This window comes from Pyrgilauda ruficollis, unplaced genomic scaffold (assembly GCF_017590135.1).
Source record: "Pyrgilauda ruficollis isolate IOZ18807 unplaced genomic scaffold, ASM1759013v1 scaffold94, whole genome shotgun sequence".
NCBI classification, from domain to species: Eukaryota; Metazoa; Chordata; class Aves; order Passeriformes; family Passeridae; genus Pyrgilauda; species Pyrgilauda ruficollis.
In genome coordinates this window covers 742,284-766,552 of record NW_024531488.1, presented here as the reverse complement: position 1 = coordinate 766,552, position 24,269 = coordinate 742,284, and the positions used below count along the sequence as shown (strand labels likewise).

At 36.9% G+C, this 24,269-nt stretch overlaps 1 protein-coding gene across 3 annotated transcripts in view; it reads right to left on the bottom strand.

Annotated features, from left to right (window-relative positions):
• Positions 1-24,269, bottom strand: part of PCSK5 (proprotein convertase subtilisin/kexin type 5) — a 224,994-nt gene that overhangs the window by 46,965 nt on the left and 153,760 nt on the right. For 2 of the 3 annotated variants that reach the window (XM_041489485.1, XM_041489484.1), the window contains exons 15-21: positions 22,562-22,664; positions 21,818-22,011; positions 20,281-20,365; positions 18,203-18,300; positions 17,642-17,771; positions 16,440-16,555; positions 1,743-1,845 (exon numbers count right to left, since the gene is read on the bottom strand). In XM_041489485.1, coding sequence (XP_041345419.1) covers positions 1,743-1,845; positions 16,440-16,555; positions 17,642-17,771; positions 18,203-18,300; positions 20,281-20,365; positions 21,818-22,011; positions 22,562-22,664 — 829 coding nt within the window. Of the gene's footprint in view, positions 1-1,742; positions 1,846-12,464; positions 14,751-16,439; positions 16,556-17,641; positions 17,772-18,202; positions 18,301-20,280; positions 20,366-21,817; positions 22,012-22,561; positions 22,665-24,269 lie in introns of those variants that run through there. The other variant, XM_041489486.1, reaches the window with a different exon arrangement.

Genomic DNA, 24,269 nt, shown 5'->3' with positions numbered 1-24,269 from the left:
AGCTTTCCGTTATATTAAGATGAGGCATGTTTTCTTGGAGTCAACCAATGGCATTAGAGCGTATCTGCAATATGTCTTCATAAATTTCATTTGGTATGATAATTTTCAGATTTATTCTGAAAGAAAAGGAGAAATGTGACAGAGGTACTGAAGGTAGCTGGGCTATGCTTATATGGCATGCAAAATATTAGTTCAACTACATGTGCTAGCTCTAACGATAGCCATCCTTACAAACAGCTCTCAGAGTGGTAAAGTACATTTTTCTTCCTCTTTGTTATGTTGCCTTTAATGGGAAACACCTGGTCAGATCTTGTCACTAACCTTGCCTGAAACTGTAAACAGATGGACAAGGAATTTTGTGATAATCAGTTTGTCTGGGTAAAAAACTACAGTTTCTTTTTTTTTTTCTTTCAAAAAACCCAAAAATAACAAAACAAACCAAGGTAGCAGCATTTTCATTTATCAAACGATCTGACAGAAATTTTATTATTAAAATAAGTTGACATCTATCCTGAATTTTCATAAGGAGCTCTTGCCTCTGGCAAGGTTTCTCTGTATTATTATTTCATTTACTATAGACTGTTCAATTTAATAAGACTTTTTCTAGCAGCTTTTATAATGTGCAGAAGGGTCTCAGAAAGCTTTTTGAAACCTTAGACACCACAATTCAGATTTTTTAGATAATTTATCATGGTGGTTAGAGCAACATCCTTCCAAAAAGATCTCTGAGACTGCATTACTGCAAACACCTCAGTGGTTCAGCATAATGGTGCCTGGTTCCTTCTTTGCTTTGTAAATATCTGCATGTGAGGGTCACAATACAGATTGTGAGGAAGGAACAGGCAATCTAACTTAAATGCCATTGTGAATGGGAGAAATCCACTCCACAGTCCAAAATTCTGTCCAGATTTTCTCTGCCCTCATTTCTGATGTAACAAAATTTAATAATGCTTCCTCACAAATTTGTTTGGACTCCGTTGGTCCTGGTATGTCTTTCATTGGCATAGTCATATAATAGATATTTTCAGGGCAAACGGCAGAGCCACTTAGGGGTTTTTTTTCCTTGTTTTAGAGGATCTGATCCTGTTTTCATAATAGTGGAAACATCAGTTGGCTACAAAACAATCCAGTGCAACAGATCCAGAGTTATTTGTGTGAGAACACAGCTATGGGTAGGATGTGTATAAAACCAGTAGTCTTCTGGAATAGATGTGACATGACCTAAACATAAACCTCTGATTTGTGAAACTCTGTGGAAAAGCTTCTTTCTTGTTCTCTTCAATCCTCATGGCAGGTTAGAAGTATCGGCCTAACCCATAACACCTCAGTTAGGGAATGATGTTTAGGTGCTATGACTAACTCCCAGAACTGGCCTCAGCATCCACACTCATGCCTTGAGCCAATCCTCATAGCTGTATAGACCTACAGATGCCCCAAGTTTTGTTGTTAAAATTGCCAGTTGTGATTCCAGCAATTATGATTTAGAAAGGATGACAATGAAAGACTATTTTACATATAGAAAGGAATTTTTTTTTTTTTTATCTATGGGAATCATGCTGCTAAACATTAATTGCTTGTGTAGCCAGCTGTTTTGTTTATATAAAAATTGTTTTCTCAAGTCCTGTGGATTTTTTTGCCCTAGACACTTCTTGCTTCCATATTCTCTGCTAAAAACAATACAGCCGCTTCTCCAGATGATAATGTGATGTTTTTGTACTGCACTGGTGCTGGGAGACAATTACCTTGTGAGTGGGCAGCTGATGCAGTTGTCTAACTCAGGTCCAATGCATTTCTGACAGGATATGTCACACAACTGGCATTCTTGGGAATCATCAAGATATTCGCCTGGTAGAAAAAAATTGTTTATTTCAGATCAACCTTCTCACAAATAAAAAAAAAAAAAAAAAAAACCAAACAGGAAGAGAAAAAAGAACCAATCTTTCCAAGATGGAAAACATAGTGATGAAGAGGAATTGGATCTATTTTTAATTACTGAAATGAGCACATTTCCCTGTGGCATCAGGAAAACACATACTGGGTCCTTTGGGGAACCAGGATAATCACACATGTTTGTTTGTTTGTTTGTTTATTCTTTTCCACATGAATTTGAGAAAGAGTGATTTTTGTTATTTTTGTTAATTTATTTTGCATCAGTTGAAGTAATGAGACTTTTAAGATTCACGAGTTACATCAAAATTAGTGCTCCTGAGGAGTATTCATTATGTAATGTCTTTTGAGCTTGATTTCCAGCTGCAGGTTAAAGAGTTTACTGTCATGGGTGTGGATATGTTACATGAGGAGATGGACTTCAGCAAGCTTCCATCAGCCAGAAACCTGCTAGTGCTTCCCAAACCTCTAGCTGTAGCATACTTTGTCTCACTCCTGGGCTGCTGATGGTAGAAAAGACCTAGGCTTTAATTTTGGCTGAATTGAAACTTGGTGCAAAAGTGCACAATTTTGACTTGAAAAAAAATTTATATTATATGGATTTCTACCTCAAAACTAAGATAAAGATATAAACATTTCCGATCATGAATACACTAGTAGTATCACACTGCTGAAGTGCAAAGTTTGCTTATTTATTTGCTGAATATTAACTACAACATTGGTACAAACTGGTAAGCTGCATGCCTAATAACACTTAGGGCAGAGATTTGGTAGGTAGTATGAATACTTTATCTATGTGCAGCATCATGTGGGGACAGTATATTGATTTATCATACAGTTTTATAAAGGTCAAGATTGGGTCTTTTATTTCAGTTTGCTTTGGGAAAATTTATTATAACCAAGTCTATATATTTAAGGAATTGGCTATTCCTCCATTCTTGAGTAATGGAAGAGGCTGGGCAGAAAGTCCTATATAATACATAATACCTGCAGTTTCTATGGATACTTCAATATCAAACAAGTCTTTCCACTTGCATTGCTGCTGGAAAATCCAGATCTGGCAAATATAGTGAACTTCAGGAATCAAAACACAAATATGGAATGACTCGGGTTTGGCTCTCACTTGCAGTAAGTTCCTTACATTTTAAGAGCAAAGGCACTGTACAAGCAACCACTTATACCAATTTAAAATCATGCAGGGAGGAAAAAATTTCTAAAATACTGCAAATTATGTTCTCTGTCTGTTGTGTTTTTAACACTTGTGTTTTTACATATTAAGCAGTAATCAAAAAAAAAAATTAAAATAGTTGAAACCTCTGGTATGAGATATGAGCTAGGTTAGTACTTACATACCTAAGGGGATGGGAACAGTATAGTTATAAAGGCAAACTGACTGGAACATCCAGCAACCCCGGGTGAAACCTGGGGTACCCAAAATGTAGGCAGAGATGTAACATTTGCTTTGTAATGGTTTGTGTGTCTTCTAAAGAGAGGAAAAAAGTAAAGGAGAAGCCAAAAGCCAGCGATAGAACCACATAAACCATAAAGACAATGCTCATCAGATGTTGGTCTGGGAAGAAGTTCAGACTGTGAGAAAATGAGGAGTCTCCTGATGAGATCAGGGAAACAAGAGTCTTTGAATGCAAACATATTCAGACATGTTATAGTTCTCCTTATCCAAAGAGCAATTTGTTTACATCTATATCTGTATATCTATATATCTATGTTTCTATTTCCATGCATTTATCTAATCCCTTGCATGACCATAAAGGCCAAAACTTGAATTGTGTAAACTGACTAGTTCCATGGAACTGGTGCAGCATTTCTGAACTGCAGTACTGCATCTTTTATGAGTAATCACTTTATAGTGGACTGAGACTAAAAGCATTAGAAATGCTGTTAGACATATAATTCAGTAGGATTTTAAATTTTTCTAGATGTTTCCCAGATACATTGTTGTATTAATGCATATCTATCATATCAAATATTTATAATTCTCACCGTCTAGAAAAAAATAATGTGGCCTTCAGGCCATTGACAGGTTTGATTAATGTAAACCTCTTGAGCCTTTTTGATATGGAGCCAGAGGATGCAACACGGAATCCCACGTTCTCAAATGTTTTATGAGATTTTAATATATAATTGTGTCATGGTCTAGGAATAGTACTCCCCAATTCTTTGACCTCAGTGAGATTTATTTAAGCTAGATATCACTTGCTTGCTTTCCTTCCTCTACTCTTTCCCCTCCCCCTTTCCCCTCCAGGGCTGGAGTTGAAAATTAGAGGCACAAAAATGTGAAAATCACAGGCTGGGATATGAACAATTTACTGGCAACAGCAAAGAGATAATAAAACAGTAACAGCTATGATGTTAATAACAAAAGGTTGAAATTATTTACATGGTAAATAAAACAATACTGGAGTGTTTTGCCCTCCACCCTTTCTGTCACCACTGGAAGGAGAGAGCAAGTCCCTTTTCTTGTCCCTCAAAAGTGATGTGAGATGGTATCCAATAACATAAGGGTTTGGCTATGCCCCCTTCCCAGATAGCATAGAAGATTAACTTTGTCCTCCCTGAAACTAAGACAAATCTTATATATATATATGTATATTTATTGATATTTATAATATATATGTACAATATAATATATATTTTATATAATATTATATATATATGTGTGTGTGTGTATAATTTTTTAAAAATATAAATATAGATATATAGACACACACACACACACACACACACATATATATTTGGGCAATAATACAACCGAGAAAAAAAATACAGTATCTGAAAAGATTTTCCATTGCAGGTCTGATACTTGAGTTTTTTATTCTAGTGGATTTACATCATTGGGAAATCTGCCAGGGTGGCTTTATTACATAATTGCTACTCTGGTGATGTTTTCTGATATGTATTACAAAACTTTTCTATTTCTCCTTTACTTTATTTTCCCATACTACCTGTATGCTTATCCTGTGTGCCTCTCCACTGGACCTAAGCTACTAATTCAAACTATGCATTCACATATAGCAGAAGTACTTTAGTTTTTAAAGGTTTTAGTTATTTGTATGTTATGCCTTTCATTGGAAGTGGTGTAATTCATTTCAGCTGTGCTTGGAATAGTGCCAGGAAGACCAGTTCTGTGGCTCTGAAGCATTTTAATGAATATTATTACAAGAATGTGCACCAGAAAATACTTGCATATTTGGCCATCTGAATTGCAAATCACATCTAGAACTGTAGATCTGACATGCTAACAAAACAGGTTTTGCTGGATATTCAAAGAGTTAACACTGAAATTCAAAAAAGAAGACTTTTAAGCTATTCCACAGGGTAGTTCAACCATCTGCCAGAATTCCTTGTGAGCAATTCACCTAGATAAATACAGGCTGCCAAAGCCTCAATCCTTTTCTTCTTTTCTGTATTGGAAATATATATCTGTCTAACATACTTAATAGAGAAATACTCTCAACAATGTGTCTTCACTTAGCTTTCAATCAGGCAATGATCATCAGTTACTTTGGATCATCTCATATTTATCATTCATTATCGTGGTAATTCTGCTACCTTGTTACCTTGTTTAAAAACATTTGTCACATTGTTTGGAAAAAAAAGGAATTGGAGATATTGTAGGAATAATGGTATGTTAACAGAATTGATTCCTCATAATAGGAAGATTTTAATGTATCATTTTTGTGTCCCTAGTTAGAAAATGTTTAACTCCATCTTTGGGCTACATCAGGTTTCAGGTTGTGCCTTTAACTGCATACAAAATCCCTATACTTAATGCTCAGTTCCCACCAGTTCATATGATGCATTTTAAAGCAAGGTAAGAACTATTCCTCCCATTAAGGAGGTTGAAACCTGAGTTGCAGTAATACAATCAAATTAGTTTGCAATAGCAAACTATAACCTGTCTTTCCTGAGTCCCAGTCTGGAGCACTTGTCATAGCTGCCAAGTCATTCTATGTTTTTGCATAAGCAGCATCACATATACCTTTATCTTGTCATTATTTCTCTCTTGCTTTCCAAAACCTGTGCCATTCATTGAGAGCACATGATATTTCAGGATATCAATTGGATGAGGGTGTGAATATCCTTGTCAGTTATGCATGGAGGTTTTATGTGCTGGTTGTCATAAACCCTTTTCTCTTGTAGTCCCTCTGTGAGAGTTAGTCACTGCAAGTCATGTGTTACTTCTCCACTTTGTTTGATCAAAACACCACCTTATCTAATTTTAAAATGTTCTTTATTGTCTATAACATTGCTGCAAGGGCTTTTCCTTAAAATCAATGGAAAAAACTACCTTATTTCCTCCATTTTGCTTGTTTACTTTCATGAAAATCTGGATACGGATTTCATACTGTGGCTCTTTGTATGTAATCTTATGAGTTATAAAGGTTTGACAGAGCAGATAAAAACTTCTCAGAATTGCTTTTCATCCATCAGCTGTGAGAACTGAAATAAGTTGGTATTACAGAGCTCTCTGCTTTTTCTCATGTTTGGCTGTGATACATTTTGTTTTGTCCAGCTTGTGGGATCAGCTCCTTGAGTTTTTTGAAGAAACATTTATTCATAAAGCTTAAGTAGATAACTAGAACTAACTTGCATATAAAAATTCATGTAAATTCACTCTGAAGATTCTTTTTAAAGTTACTCCTTTGCTTAGCCCAAGGTCTCAGTGTTTGAGAGATTACAGCTCCCAGAAAGAAATCTTGCCATAATGTCCATGATGTAACATTTTCAAAATGAAGACATTTCCTTTGCCCTCAGATTTGGCAGTTGTACAAAATTTGCATCTGGTTTCCAATTATTTGTCTAGCTTCAGTTTTCAGTCCCCTGTTAATTACACAATGTCCAAATTTCTGTCTCTCTATGTGCAGAATGGACAAAACTTTTGGGTATTATGATTTGAGGTGATGAGAAGGATTCAGGATTGGAAGTCTTCTTTTCAGAAGTGCTCTAGGCAGTGACAAATGAGAAGGCTGAAAATAGGCTATTGATTCCTAAGTCACTAAATCTCCCTCTTGTGCCAAGGGGCAAAGCAGAACCTTGAAAAGGATTGAACATCTCTTCCCTGAATAGCTGTGTGCTGAGTGTGATATAATGATTTTAGGATGAAAGGCCCCTTTGTTGCAGGATTAGGTGAGGTCACGCAGAGAGACTCAGGTTAGCTGTAATCATGACAGTCAGGAGTGAGGAAATTGCCTGTATCAGACTCCACTGTCTTACACAGCCCTCTATACTTTTCCCTGCAGAATAAAAACATTCACATTAGCCAAAGCTGCTTTATTTATTTCTAACACAAAGGGATTTTCCTTTCCCTTTACAATGTGTACTTCTCACCCCCATTTCTACGCAGTATTAATACAATTGTTGTTAGAAACCCATTGAAGAGCCAGAGCCCTCAGCAATACTCAGTGGGCAAAAACAGACCCCAGAAAGACTTTTGCTTTAAAACTGCATTTGTACTAATTATATGGATGCCTGGAAGCATAAGCTGGCTAGGTTCATGGTTTCTGCCTTTCCCTGTGTAAACACCTATGTCAGAGCCTGGCAAGGTGTTCTGCTGCTCACCTATAGCCTGAAATTTGACAGTCCGAAAAGAAAGGGGGAAGAGAATTTAAACAATCTCCGTGGATTTATATCAATAAAGCTTAGGTTTGTACCCTTCTCGTTGATGGAGGGAGAAATACTACAGCACTCTCAAAATTTTAGATTCACAATGGAAAAAATATGCTCAGCCTCTCCATTTCTTGAGCTTTGCAGCTGGAAATTTTCCTCTTTTATGTTTTTAAGCTTCCCATTCTTCATAATAATCAGTAGCTGACAATCGTCTAAAGGGCAGTGGAACAGAAACACCTGAACCTCACTGAAAATTATTGCACAGTGCTGATAGTACCTTTGGAAAGCTAGGTAGTGAAATACAAGACCCAAATGTAGTATGCTTTGAGTAAAGCTGACATTATTCGCACATAGAGCACATTAAAGATAGAATCTTTCAGTACTGGAGGAAAGCATATCAGAGGCAACCAAGGTAACAAGTGCATCTCTCTTCTCTGTTATAAAGCAAGGAGTATGTACTTGGTATACACAGCCTTCCCTGACCACGGCAGGACTTCTGTAGTCTGACTTGAATAGACACAAACCTGAAGTGGGAAGAGCTGGATGTTTTGGGGCAGTACTTCAGTGGTGTCATCCATCTTAAGCTAAGAAACTTCTGCACAGGCTGTTAATACTGGACATCTTTGACTTAATGAGGATATGAGCAGAGATCTGCTGATAACTGGGCAGATTTTACCAGGACAACTATTGTTCCAAGATGTAACAACTAGTACAATAGATGCGTACTATTAATCAAATGCAATTTCTGTTTAATTTGCAGAGATGAAGACATACTAAAGCCTAAAAGAAACTTTCCATCAAGATACAAGTACATCCTTGGAAGTAAGAAGCAGATCAAATGAAATCTTTTAATTAGTGGTATAAAAGTCTAAATTTTATTCCCATCTGTAACTGTTCAGCCTCCTCAATACACTTATGCTGGTGATCTTCCCCTGCTTGAAATCTTCCCTGGTTCCTGGTTTCTGCTATAGGCACCTCTGGATAATTTTTTTTTTTTTTAATTTATGATTACAGATAACATTCTCTTTAAGAATCACATATTCCTTGTTGATGATACAGCTCTTCTAATTCAGATACACCTGCAAAGAGGCTTTGTGACACTGTTCAGCAGCAGGAACTAATTCTGAATTCTCCTTTCAGCCTTGAAAGTGTTCAGAGAGTCTGAGCTAAAGGGAGACACAGCAAGACCAACATTTGCACAACTTCATTTGGTATGGCCTTCTCTTGTAGTATGAAAAGGGGCTACTTTATTTGGGAATGAATATTTGAGTTATTTTTGTATTTTTATCCAGTGGCATTGCACAGAATGGTCCATTAGCAAAGTCATGAGCACGACAGCTGACAGCAACCTGATCTGTGGGGACTGGCAATCAGAAGCTAGACTTTCCTTCCAACCTACATCTCAAAGAACACCTGCAGGCATTGGGAGAAGGGCAGGGGGCAGGACAAGGACAATTGTAAATGCCAAATTTATGCAGAATTATAATTAAATTACATTAGCCATGCTCCAGTAAACACTTCAGTGTTACTGCTGAATTTGCATGATAGAGCCATTAATTCTCCTTGGGTAAACAAGTACCCACGGCTCATCAGTGTTCTGGCTTCTCACCGCCAGGCTGATTCTAAAAATGGATACTTAATTACCTCATTGCTCTCCACAGTGTTTTCTGATGGCTGAGTGTTTTTTTGCTTTGAAAAGTGTTGCTGGTTTCCCAGAAGACCTTCAACAAATCCATCCCCCAAACATTAAGAAAAAAACCAATAGATGATTGTATGAGGGTCATTCCTCTAAGCTTCCCTGGTCATCTTTGGCAGCAAATACATGACCTGCTCATGTATTTGCTGCCAAAACCCAACAAAGACCAGCCTTTGGTGCAGCACAAAGAGTCTGCACTTGTTGCTTACTGGAATTATTTTTTAAAAATACCCAGAGCTTCCTCCCCATAATATATTTTTCTTTGACTACAACTCCTATTCTAGAAGTGAAAATTGTCTCTGTTTTTATGTGCAAACACTGCTTTTTAATCGAGAAAGGAAGTTCTTCAGGATAATTTCAAGCATAGCTCAGATATTAAACAGTAACTCTGTGATGTTATCTGGTACACTTGCACAGCAAATGAAAATTATTGCAGCCTCTTTGGCTTTATCCTCTGGACTTCAGAACAATTTTCCTAGTAAGATTTCATGTTACTGTGCTCTGAGAAATCACAGAATGTTCAGGCCTTTGATAGATCCAAATCCTCTTTGCTCATTGGTTGTGGAAGCTGTGATGGAAATGTGGGTGTTGGTTGCACTTCCACTGGTTGGATGGTATAATAAGATTCAGAGCCTTAGTTTGTTCTTAGGGACACTACACTCACAACTCTTTAATTCTTGCTGATGTGGAGGATTTAAGCCCCAACAGATCATCATGATAGGTGGTAGAATATAATAAGATAATCATGTATTTCAATAAAAACCAGAAATCTCACAGATTAGTTTAAGTAAGACATGTAATTAAAATTACATTAAACAGAAATTGGTTTATCCCTAGTAAAGAAAATGCTCATCAAAAATATATTTTCGACCCTTTTTTTTTTTTCACTTATTGAATTCCCTATTCTGGAAAAGGTAATGCAAGTTGTTGTACATCAGTTTCCCTTTGATGAAAACTTGACTAGGGTTTTTATTTGTAAGCTGTAAAACTTTTTTAATGCTTGCTTCAAATATCTTGCACAAACATCTAATGGAAAACTTTTCTTGGTTCATTCTGTACCATTGACAGCACAATGGCATATCTAATATAAATATAAGGCATGGTAATGAATCATAGACAAGTTATTGTTCAGCAAGTTGCATTGCAAATTAAAAGCTTTGACTCATACAAGCAACCTCTTACACGTCTTTACAGGAATCTTGAATTTATAATAGGCCTTCTTAAAACCATTCCGTTCATTAAATATATTCATTAAAAAGTAACAGATGGCTATGGAGAGAATTAACTAGGTCATCAACAGTTGTAACTTGCACTTAGAATGGGTGAAATTGCTGTAGACAGCTCTAGTGCTTCTGCATATGGGTTTACTCATACCTCTGTCAAACCTCTTGTGACCTGACAATGTGGCACAAGCAGCAGCCGGCTATTACACAATAGATTCAGTTGCAAGGAATTTGACATGACATTGGAAAGCTGCAATCACAGCAGAGATTGGGGTAGTCTGTAAGGTCTCAGAGGGAAATCTTTACCAGAAAATAGTGTGCTTTACAGAGGGGAAGTTTGCAAAGCCTCCCTAGGAAGAGGCAGGGAGTACCAATGGATTCAGGTGTATGTGGGTAGGCAGGGGCTAAGACAAATGTCCCAGGAGCTGCTGGTCAGAACTGTAAGATTTCCATTGACCTCTTCTGGCACCTGATCCTACAGTACTGGTGTGTGGCTGAGGTGAAGAGCTGCAGCTAAAAAGGGAGTAAGGCTGGAACTCCATTGCAGAAAAGGAAACATAACATGACACCCCTACACAACAGGCTTCTGCAGGATGTTTTGCAGGTCTGGGGCACGGGAAACTTTTTTTAGCATGTATGACTACTTTTTTGTTTGGTTTTTTGACCATATTTGTCTTTATTTAAAAACTTTGGGACTTTTAGTGAAGAAAAGGTATAGAAGTGTGTCCAATTTGCATTTAAATCAAGGGTTCTCCTAGACTAGTATTTCCCTAAACTGGGAAATACCATGTTCTAACTATAATGGCATCTTCAATTTGTATTTGCTTTCTGACTTGTGGTATAAATAAAATGAAATTTGTGAACAGATTTAGACTGATGCCATAGAGAGTCTTTCCTGACATAGGGAAAATTATTATTTTATTCATACTTAGTATTTTCTGATCTTTCTGAAATGGTCTGTATCCTTTCTGTTTGTCATCAATAGTGTCAAATACACATCACACCAAACTACTCATCATTGAATCAGCGAAGGAGGAGCAATCACCTAAGAAAACTCTGCATCTGGGAACAAACTAACTTCTTTCAACTGCAACCCTGTCACTGCAGTGATCCTCTAGTACAAGTACTAGCTATAGGCTGCTTAAAATTCTGCATGTCTTTGACAACAGCTATTAAGGCAAAACAAACAAGGATGATCAAAGAGTCTAAGATGATACCAGAAAATTCCAGTTTTCAGCCTGAACCACAGATTCATCCTTACTTGTCTGCTCATTTGGAAGATGAAGGTGAGGTGGAAGCTGAAACAAGCAGTTCTTCATACTGAGGTAACCTTTTTTCCAGGTGTGGTCTCACCAAACTACTGCTAAGAATGCGCTATCCCACATATGCATGCTTCTGGGGACTGACAGGGAAACTGTGGGAATGTGACTAACTCCTTGTTTTGAAACCAGGTCAAACAGGTCAGTGACAACAAGATGTCTAAGGCCAAAAAGTGGTCGGTTTTTTTTTCAGGAAATCCTTTACATGGCCTCAAATGTGCTTAAAATGCCATCTGAACATATGACCCCTTGAATAAACTGCTCTCCACTCAGGCTGTGGGGCTAAGTGGTAAATGAACAAGAGCATCAGCTCACGGCAGTGAAGGAGCTCACCCTGCAGGGGTGACAAAGGAGGCTGCATGGAGCCCTTGTGGTCTGGCAAGGACAGATGGGTGCTGCTGAAGGGGCACTGTGTGGCTGTGACCTGAGCTGTACAGCAGGCGAGCATGTGAACAGACATCGACATCGACACCACGCTGTGCAAGCGGCCACTCTGTATGACTGCAAAGATGAGACCTTCCTTCTTGACTGCCTGAGCCAATAGGTAGTTACAAATTCTGCTTTTTAATCCTGAACACACAACACATTAGACCCATCACGAACTCTTACAGATCAAAGGAAGTCAACATTGTTACCCATTAGGGTTCATATACGGCTGTACTGTTACTATACAAAAAGTGATTTCCACTTAAACCAGGTATTTCTGCAATCATAAAAATTCCATCACTTAAACTAAAAGAAGTCTGTAATAAAATTAAACACCCAGGTATCTAAGTGCTCTGTACCACAGAGGTACCTATGCCCTTCAACAAAGATGTTTAGCATATGGAGCAACATGTTTTTCCAGACCAAAAGAACAGGAATTTAGGTTAATTTAATAGAAAAAATAAAATATGGAATAACATTGATTTTGGCCAATATCAATTACAACAGAACTACCCTATTTTACAAATAACAACTGAACATTTTACACATGTACAGTATTTTTTCAGTAAAAATGGATTTTGTTATAACAATGTCAGTTTTTTAAAAAGAAAACAAAGTAATTAATTTCTTCTCTATAATAGTGTTAGAGACATTTGTAAGTATCCAAACAGATTCTTTACAATCCATTACATAATTAAATCTCAATAGTGAATATATATTTATATATAACATATATAATATTAACTTAAACTTTGAAAGTATTATGTTCTATTTAAACACACTATACTGAGAAATGAGGCAGTAACAGACTAGTAGTTAAACTAGCACAAATTTGAATTTGTCAGGAAATTTGTAATGGGCACCAAGGGAGCTTGACTGCACTCTCTCATACTGAACCAGGCTGAAATAGTTTATCTGCTCTCTGCTAAACAGGACATTACCTCTAAAGGTTTGAATTAGTTTGTAAAACATCCACAGTCATTTTTGATCCCCTTTATTTTCCAGGATTTACATGCTTAAACAGTTGAATTCCATTTTCTGTTTGTATGTCCTGGAAAGCTAACTGAAAAAGACACTTTGCATGTTTTAAGTATTATCCCCAGTAAACAGTATCTTTGAATATCAATATGCTGTTTTCTGTGAAATGACTGTCTTTTGAACAGTATGCTGAGTGAAGCTGAAGAAGACAAATTAAACAGAAATTTGTACTGGCAGCCATGTGCCTGGGTAGAAAAAGAGTGAGGCTAGGGCCACTTCTCTTATCACTCAGGACCATTTTACAGTGAGGTAACTCCATTTGCCTTAGCAGGACTATTCCTGCTGAAATTTCTACTGTGAGCAGATAAAAGCAGATTCAGGCCCATCACGGCACCAAGAGAACCACTGATTTATTGCCCTATATGCAATTTTTCCTGGAGGTGTATTTGGCACAATTATAAATCCAGTCCTGTAAACACATCCTGTTGTATATAGTCACACTGGCATTTACATATGGGCACTATGAAACAGTTCCACATATCTGTATGATAATATCCCCTTTTTAAATGAACATTACAAGACAACAATAATTTATGAATACTTCTTACATGTTAGCAATGTTTTCTGACTTCTGAGCATATACATTACTCTCACTTATGCAAATCAAGAGAAGTAGTATATTCTAAATTTGTCCACTACAGGAACAATGGGTTTCTTATGTTTAATTGAAATAGCTTTGACAATTTAAAAAAAATAAAATAAAAATCCTAGTATATCTGTTAATAAGCCACCTGTCTAAAAATGAAATCTATATGACCAAAACCACATTTTGGGCAAACATATATACATACCGCATGTGATACAAAAAATAGCATACAGCAGAGGAAGTAAGAAAGAAATGTGTGCAGAAACGTTCACTTTCCATCTTTTAAAATAGTGTTAGAAAAGGGGCAGAACTTAGTCCTGCACTAATTATGTTTCTGATCCCCTCAGGAACTCAAGTTCCCCCTGTCAATACATACAGCACAAAAAAAGACTAATGCAATTTTTTTTGTATTGTTTAGTTTTAATCCATGTAAACTTGTGTTGTATTCTTGAAACACTATTTAAACATCTTGAAGTGGAAAGAAGCAGGAAAGAAGGGAAGAAAAAGAACCTTCAAAAAACAGAAATAATCTAAGGTTGACAGGAAATCAAATCAAGAGTTAAATGTTAATTTTGGCATCAAATGCTTTGGTCACACAATACTGACTCTGTGATCCTGGATGCTCAGCTCTAGACACCCAGTTATGAAAGGTAGGCGTGTTGTAGGTTTTCCATTTAAGTTCCAACAAACAGTTTGCCATCTTCCCCGACAAAGAGGGGGGAGAGGGAGAAAGGTGGCTTGCTTTCTTTTTCTTTCTTTTTTTTTCCTTTTTCAGTAATAGGAATTAATCTGCAAGTCAACAGGAGGAGGAAGATGCTGGGAGGTGTCAGTTCACCCCTTTTGTTTACATGTTCTGCAACACAATTGCTGAAGCACTTTCCTCTGGCAGAGATTGTTCTTTTTCACCAGCATACAGAATCCTCCCTCGGCCCAGGACTCTTCCGTGGCTTCCAGAGGGTAGCAGCAAGAGAAGAAGGGGAGGTTGAAGGTTTGGAGAGCATGGCGTGTACAGTGGAGGAAGGTTTAATTGGTCAGACATGCAGATTTGGTTGAAGAGACCATTCAGGAGCAGGTAGCAAGTAGGAAATTTGGTCCATCAGAAGGAATTTCAGTCAACAGCATTTTTTTTTTTTCAGGAAGAGATATTGTGTGGTCCAACAGGGAATGATTGGTATCCATTTATGAAAAGGAAAAAAAGATTAGAAAGAGAATAATTAGAATACAGTGATATTTACAGCAAAGGAATTTGCTCTCAATTTTTATGAATTAAAAGAATAAAACAATCAAACCACAGAAAAAGAGTAAAATATTCTCAACAGAAATGCAAATCCTGTAGAGTGAGTTGATTGTAAGGCATTGAAATGAGACCCTCTCTGCTTTTGTAAATTAACAGAAAAAAAAAAACAAACCCAAACCCTCCTGGCTTGCACATCCATGTGCTGCCCTTCCATGAGAGCTGCATTTGGCAGAATGGTGGTGGTGACAGTACTGAGATGGGGCATCCTCACTCTTGGGAACTACAGGGTATGTGATTGAGGCTGCATGCGTACAAATGAAGATGGATTTATGCAGCTGTATCAAATGGTATCTCAAATGGTTGTATTGGAGAAACCAATTGCAATAACAATATTAGCATTACACTTCTTAATTTGTCTATGTATTTCTGTCCTCTTCTGGACTTGCTTAAGACAATAAGTCTTCCAATGTCCAGACATGAAAAGGGCTCATGAGTAGTTTATCAATATCTGCAATGTAACTTTACAATGAACAGATTACTTTTCAAAGTTTGGAAGCCTACATTCCAACAAGAAGTGCAAAGGTCCACAGGAACAAGACTCACACCTGTGCTCTTTCTTTTTTCTTTTAAAGTCTTCTTTAATTCTTAGTAAATCCAGTGGAAATAAGCTGGAACCAAGAGTCACTGTTAGCTTTTACTATATCTGATGTCAGGTATCTTCCCAGACTTTGTTCTGATATCATCTTCCTGTTGGATTGCTCTTGTTAGATTCTATTTACAACTAATTCACACGGTAACGTTTTTAGGGAAGCAAAATGTTATCTAAGTGTCTCTGTAGTTGTGACATTTAAAAGGAATTAATATTAGTGAATAATTAAGCCAATCATAAGCAATAAGAAGAGTATAATTAAGCCACAGAGAATTTGGAGGAAGCTCATATCTCCACCCTAAATTGCATGTTCCCTATTTCAGAATCCTTTCTTTCTCACTACCCTTTCACACAAGTCAAGCAATCCTGCGGGTGCTTTAAATCATTTTTACTCACCAGCATTTTCACAGTTTAAAGTGCTGAGATAGATAAATGTAATTCTATTAATAGTACCCTAGGGTCCTCATATAAAAATCTGTTGAAAGCAATGGCTTTTGAACAAATACTACAGAAAGAAAAGTAGGTTGTTGGCAAGGGGAAAAATTATTTTGGGAAATCCAGGTAATGTGGATGTGACTAAACTTGCTAACACATGCTAACAACACATAAATTTCTCCTTTTCATACATCTGAAAATTTCAAAAAGAAATGTAGACCATACCTAAGCAGAAAAGCAGGCCAAACCAACCGATACACGTAAAAGAAGAAGCTGGCAGTGATAAAATGGATCTTTTCAGAGCCTTGCACTCACCATCCTTGCATACTGTTCCAATGACACAGACACCAGTGTCTAGGTTATAGCCACTTGGACAGCTTGTACAGTTTCTGTCTCCTTGGCCACTGCAATCCAAACAGCTGGCATCGCATCTGGAAGACAATGGCAGGGTTGGCCTTCTGGCCTCAGCAAATATAAGGCTTCCTAGGAGACCTCTTTTGTATTGCAAAGGACTTGTTTTTTGTATTGCAAAGGACTCTTTTTAGAGGTACAAGGTACTATAATTTTACTACTACTAATTTTGGTAATAAATAATTGACTACCCCTGCAACTCTGTCCTTTTTATTTCCATCAACAAATTTCTATTCCAGAATTTTTACTACACAGCTGTATTATTCTAGTGCATTGCAACTATGCATAAATAATCAGCAAAAGTATCAAGCTGATGGTGCAAACATGTGCATGTGGAAGGCATGAACTAAAGCCACAGGATAGAAATGACTGACATGATGCCCAGTCCCTTCATCACCCATCTCGCTCCATTGTCTTTTCATTACATATTGATTGTCTTTTTATGTAGAACACAAGGGGACTCCCTTCCTGCCCTGAACTTAGATCTGAGTCAACAATAAATGATTCCAAAGGGCAACAAATTATATTTGTTTAACAAAGTAAAAAAATGTTTCTTCCTTGCACAGCACAACTTTGCCCAAGATTTATCCAGCCATTTGTGCACTGCAGTCAGGTAAGCTATTCTGGAGAATAGTTTAGAATCTATCTGCACTGTGTTTGTGAATATGCAGTGAAGAACTGAAATGGTCTTTATAAATAATAACTAACTTGCAATGAAAAAACCTGTAGTTTGATTGTTTTTGTTTGTTATTAAGAAACTCAGATCCTCTGTCAGATTTGTAAATTTTATGCTTCCATGCAAATCTACTTACAGACTCACTACAGGCTGCTTTAAAGTGAAGGTCACACACATATACCAGAAAAAATACTTTTATAGGACCTGTATGAATATAAATATAATAATAATAATAATAATAATAATAATAATAATAATAATAATAATAATAATAATAGAAATTAATATATTTTTCTTATTTACTTAGCATTAAGTATTTTTTTATGTTTTCATGTCAACAGTGTTTTATCTTCTAATAAGTATGATCATTTCCAACACAGTAATAGCTAATATACTGCCAAATATCAGATACATCAGCCACTGATCATACCTTTTGCAGCTTTTGTATCCACTTTCAGTGGAGTGATCAAGGTAATAACCACTACTACAGGACAGCACACATCTTCCATCTTCCATAAAGTAACCCTGTGTGCAGTTTATACAGGCATCTACTCCAGCACCTTAGTCCGAAGAGAAATGTTTAGAAGGCAGGTACATTGTTAAAATAAACAATTACATCATTTCAATGTATCTTTTTCTGAAATAAATGGCTGCAGTTCTAAAGCTCCCACAAAATCTACCAGTAATTATTCCATCCCTGGAAGAAAATGGAAGGCATTACTGGAAATCATAGTAAATTCTACTAAAAAAAGAAACAAAAAAAAAGGAAAAGAAAAGAGTAATTTATGAACTCTTTCAATTAAAACTCTAGATTTCTATGCTAGTTGAAAGAAGTTTGCCATATTTAAAATGTAATTAAAAGCTACTAAGAGAATGAAGGATTCACATGTAAACAATGATGCTATACTGTAAGTGTGATATATAGGGGAATAAAATCAGAGGTAAAATCATACAGGAATGAAAATTATGCAGACAAATGTCAGTGGAATACCTGCACATGTTGCGCAGGAACGGTGGCATGGTTCACATTCTCTGCCATTATGGTATTTTCCTTCTTCACAGCGGATAGCACATCTGGTACCATGCAAACTATTATAAAAAGGAAAAAAAGCACGGAGCAGATAATGGCAACAGAGGACAAGAAGATCGTGCACAATCCAGTAATTCTCCTTTAATCGAAGAACAAACCATATATTATGATTCATCAGCTTCCTTCAATGGTCATATTTCATAAATTTAGAGATACCAATCACTTAAAGAGGGAATGCAAAGCAGTTTTGCCCATGGTGAATAAAGAAGCTGTTTACAAACTCTTTGTAAATACTACCAATTAATAGGAGACAGAAAAAAATTAACAATGACAAGCAGCACTAAAAATTCAGGCATGTAAAATGCAATTATCCACGAGGAATTTGGCAGAGGGTCAGCATTAAAAAAAATGCTAAGGGACTTGTTAACTGAATGCCAGTTCTGTGTGGCTTGTGAGATTTGTTGAGATTACAGATGGAGGTATTCTGCCTGCAGGCACTTTTGAAAGAGCACAAAAATGTGAGTAACAAGTCACATTTTTATGTATTCTTTGAAGTAGTTGTTTATTGCTTTCATGTTATATGGTGCCTATAGCAGTTTGTTGGGGTTTGGGTTTTGTTTGTTTGTTTGAAATTAATTTTTTTAAACTAGGACTTCTCTGCCATGTTTACCATCTTCTGCAGAATCTCAGGATTCATCCAATTTAAGACTTTCTCTAAAAATGCTCATCAGCTCTGGGGTTTCCCACTCTGAGTGCTAACCATGTTTTTTACAGATTGGATCCAGCAACAGCCAGGTAAGTTCAGCACAACTGACAATTTTCAAGAGGGTATTCAGTCCCACTTTAGAAAATAAACTAGGAATGCAACAAAACTTCACAGCCCCTGCTTTTCTTTTGTTTTTCCCCAGTGACATTCCTCAAAGTGCTTTACAATGCACATAGCATTATTATGTTTCTACAGATGGGAAAATAATTTGCCCAAGTTTATTTAATGGGCCAGTAATGGAGTAGATCTGGAATTCAGGTCTCTCAAGACCCATTCAAGGAAGGCCCTGCTCATTGATACCTCTGCCAAGAAAATGCAGAAAGTATGGAACAGCTATGGAATGTGAAATGCATGTCCTGAAAGGCTCCATTTATCTGATATAACCACACATTTTTTAAAAAATGTTACCAAAAAATGACTCTCTATTTGCTAAAATTGCCCAAGAAACATGAAGGTTAGGTTTAAAATTTTTTTTAGCATTTCAATTTCAATAAAGGAATCCAGGTATTGATGTTCTAGAAGTAAATATTCAGCTTTTACTAAAAGATGAAAAACCACTTAAATGAAACAGGAAACCTCAGTGTTAAAACATTAACACAATTCTTGTATTCAAAAGAATACCTACAGATACTGAATATTGACTTCATATTTTTTGTGGCACTAAGCCAGCATTCAGTCTGTCACGAATATTATATGATTTTTGACCTTTGCTACTTGGACCAAAAGGTCATTCTTTGTAAAGGAGCTTGAAATGTGTACTGCTGCTTTGTATGTTTATCTATAATTTCAAAGAATAATTAAGTTCACCTCTGAAGGAAAAAAATCTCACCTGCTGTTTAAAATATATGATCACTGTATTGTAATAGAATTGAGCCTCAGGTACTTGAGGTAAGCGAATGGCTGGATACATGAAGAAATACAATAAAGATAAGAAAATAATTTCTAACTACCACATGAATGAATCAGAAAGATAATACAATTCATTAGCTCTACTGCTAAAACAATCCTCGACTGACATAATGTAGGTCAGAAACTGAAGAAACCACCTTTTCAGATGACTGTGGCTTTTATGTTACCTGATATGAAAGGCCTTCTAAAAATCTGTTGTCAGCCAAATAGGCACACAGGATCACTAAACAGACTAAAAAGCATTGGAACAGATGAAATGAGGGCCATGCAAGGTTAAATAGCTATCTGATGTTCTTCATTGTGTATCTACAGCCTTGTCTACCTCTTCAGATACTATGTTTAGAGACGTATATAATTTCCTTACCTTAGGCCATGTTTGCATTCTGTGCAGCTTTGGAATTCAACACAGGTCTTGCAGTTTTCACTACATTTACGACAAACAATCTTATCTACAAGAGAAAAAAAAACAACCCAGAAAAACTTGGTCAGTTTTGTCTGATAAAATTGTATGAATATATTATTACATGACTTACGACTTTCTAGTTTGCCATCAACATCAAGCTAGACTAAATGAGCAAAATTCTGCCTATCATTATGTTTTTCATATGATCAAATATCAAATGGTTTACAATATTTCCATATGTTGGGAGTTATAGTTGCATCCTGAGGAAAAAATATGTTTTGAGGCCATTAAAAATTTTTCATAAACACTTAAAATTTACATTCACTATTTATAATATGGACTTAAGCCACCTTCTCATTTAGTAGTAATATGCACTAATAATTGCCATGTGTTCTGGAGACTGTCCTGCAATCTTACACCTTCCATGCCAGCAGTCTGTCCAGTCTTCCTGATTTGCTGCTAAAAGACACACCTGCATAAACAGATCTGATCTTAACAAAGTAAATATATAAATTACTTAGCAACTGTTTTTTTATCTCTAGACATCCCTTCTTTAAGAAATGTCTCACTCTCTTCAGCCCTGCTGTCTTTTGACATGCAGTGAGTGACGCATACCATTCTGAGAAAAAAAAAAAATTCCCCATTTAATGCTAAATTTTCATCTATCTGTCTCAATTTGTACGGGAAAGAGTTCTCTTTACTGTAGTTCTCACATAGTGAAAATGCAAGAATTAAGGTAGGACCTGTTTTTACTAATTCTCAAAAACAAGCACACATATTCATGCTGGAGAAAGCAGAAGGTTAGGTACCTAGATGAACAAAGCTCCTGAGAACGTATTTATCTTCTAAGAAGCGTCTAAAGATAATAAATGTAACTGAAGTTTTAAGCCCATTTGAATACATGTCTGTAAGTATTTTTGTTAGCCAAAGCTGGAAATTAAACACGGACAGTCTACTTGGCAACCACTTGGAAGAAGCTGAAGCAGGTACCTATCATGGCTGAGGATTACTGCTCCTGTGCAATGACATCACTCTGGAGGTGCTTAGGTCTGTCAGAAACATTATTTGCAACCATGTTACAACTGAAGCGCCTGTTTTGGGTAGAGCTCCGGTTCACTGGCCATGCCAGTATCTTGGCTCTCACTTCTGGTGCCATATAATCTGGCTGAATGGGGAATCATGGTCAGAACGGGTGCTGTCTGTCCCTTGTCCAAGTAGCGATAACCTTTGCTGTCCTTCAGCTGACTTGTTCTTGAACTGCCCTGGTGCTGCTACTGTTACTCCCAGGTACCCCCAGCTGAAAAGACATCCTGCAATAAGCATGGTTTTTTAAATAAAGGAAGATTATTCAGGACGCTCTTGATCACGCTTGGCAACAATTTAATAAAAGGAATAGGATAAGAGATCAACATACACTTTTCCTGCTCGTAAGCATTCCAGCAACCTCCCCAGATGAAATTCTGTAGCCCGCAATACAAAACCAACAAGAAATACTAACTCTTATCCAGGTAAAACCCATCAGGGCAGCTGGTAATACAGCTATTTGTTACTTCATTCAGGTAGTAGCCAGATTTACAGGTCATGCACTGGTCATTATGGCCTCCAACACAGGTTTCACAATTGGGTGAGCATTTTTTACATCGTTTCTTGTCTGCATTGTAGTGACCAGGTGGGCAGGTCGAAACACAGATCCTGCAGACAGCAGGGAAGAGAAGGCAGAATTGTTAATGAAATAACCTGCCACCACATTCCTGGACCATGACTGCAAAGCAGAAGTATTTCTCAGCATTGTTTCTTTTCTAATGATCATGTACTTACTAAGATATAACCCTTCAAAGCACTGCATCAAGCTGACTCTCTTGCATTTATGTCCCTACACATGCTATTTCACCAGCATATGTCTTGTCAGACAGTCTACAGTATAATTTTTGACCATCTACATTTCTTCCTATCTTGTTCACCTAATCACAGCAGCTGTAGTAGCTATGAGAGTCTATGAATACACATATATATAGAGAAAGCTTCTTATGGAAGAAAAAAGAGGTGGGGATAATCAGATAAGGGGTTTTCAAAGCTGTGTTTTAAATTCTGATTAGCTAGGGTTTGGGGTTTTTTTAACTCCAAAGAAAATTTTTCAAAATCAGGGGAAAATTAATTATCCATGACTGCAATTAAGAGAAGAGGAAAGTTAAGATATATACTAAGAAATCAATGAAGTGAAACTTTTTTCTCTTTCTCTTACCTTGTGTTGTTTTTAGATTTGTAGTAGTAGTGCAGACAGTCAGTACAATGATCTGGTCCTGGCCCATCACACCCTACTTTACTGCATTCTGCATTGCAGGGACCTGTAATAAAAACAGAATACAGAGGGACAAAGGAATTAAAACTTCTCATTTATGGGACACCTTAAAACACAGTATTTTATTGCAGAACGCAATTACTCTGTTTCCCTCTGTTGAGGACTACACCTAGCACAGGTAGCTTGGTTTGCTACTTGCACTGTGATCTCAAGATTGAGCTCTGGGTGGCAGAAGTTCCAAGCAAGAGGCTGTGCAGACCATTTGCATAAAAAACAACATGAAGACCTATCTCACCAGTCAGGTGACCAGACATGTAGAGACACAGCAAGAGCCTGAGACTTTCATGCGCTAAAACTGTAAGGGTACAAAAGCCCAAGGTTTCCCTTGTTCAGGGTCCCCCCTTGGAGGCACTCAGCTTAAGCTGCTATTTTTTTACTTTAGTTTATTTTATTTTAGTTATTGCACCAAGATTAAATTAGTCTAAGGATTGGGAAGTCTGAGACTCTGCTATGGGAAAACTAGGGTTGAGCTAGTGAAGAAACCTGGCCTGATTATGTGAGTGTGGGGTGTGTAGCTGTGAAGGGCCTTGATCCTAGCTCAGGTGTTGAGAGTATGACTTCCAGAGTGGCTCCTGGATGGCTGGACAAGAGGTTTCCTTAATACTTGATGATTTGACTTCAAAAATTCAGAAAAAATAGGCAAACTTATTAAACATGCATGACCTCCTCATTTTATTTGGAAATGTGTAAAGACCTCTGTAATTCATAATTAGGTATGATTAGCAAAATAACTTCTAAAAAGAAGGACAACATAAAGGATGAATATCATGATCAGTGGCTACTCTGGGTCCCGAGTGAGCATCAGCTGGTCCGAGTGGCTACCATGACCCAATGAACCAGACAACGGGGCCCTGATGTTCTGTGCTGCTACACGCTACAAAAGCCTCATCTAGTACTTGCTGATTCTCAAGTCCTCCATTTCACCTGCACTCACACTAGGCTTGATAATGCTTGTGGATCTGTTCCAACTTAGTATTTTCTATAATTTTATTCTTATAGTTTTCGAATAGATCCTTCCTTCTGTGGGAGGAGAGAATTATCAAGTATTGCCTTTACGCAGATGAACAATGACTGTGGGCAAAGTTACAACTTTCAGGATCTCTCCTGAAAGAAATGTGTTGAGTTTGCTTCATATAAAAACTTAAGAAGTTTTAAGCTAGTGACCTTTACAGTAGCGATAGTAGTGTTTCATTACCTACCAAAACAAGGAGTTCCGCAGCTGTCCATCTAAAATAGAGACTGTGCGACTGACATGCTATGAAATGAGAATGGAATAACAGAAAATACTAAATTGAACTTTGTCCTCCTTTTCGTTGGCCAGAGATATACTTCACATTCATCATATGGTACTGCCAATGCTGGATTACATATAAGAAACCACCAACTTGACTTATTGACTAACTCTACTAAAGTCTAATGATAAGGTTGAAAAACTATAGGGATCAGTGAGAAACAACACAGATGTAGAAGACTATATTCTTCTCATATATATATATATATATATATATATACATGAATAAGTATCTATAGCTTTATATACAAATATATATATATATACAAAACAGCGCATTCTTCATAGCATGTTAAGTGA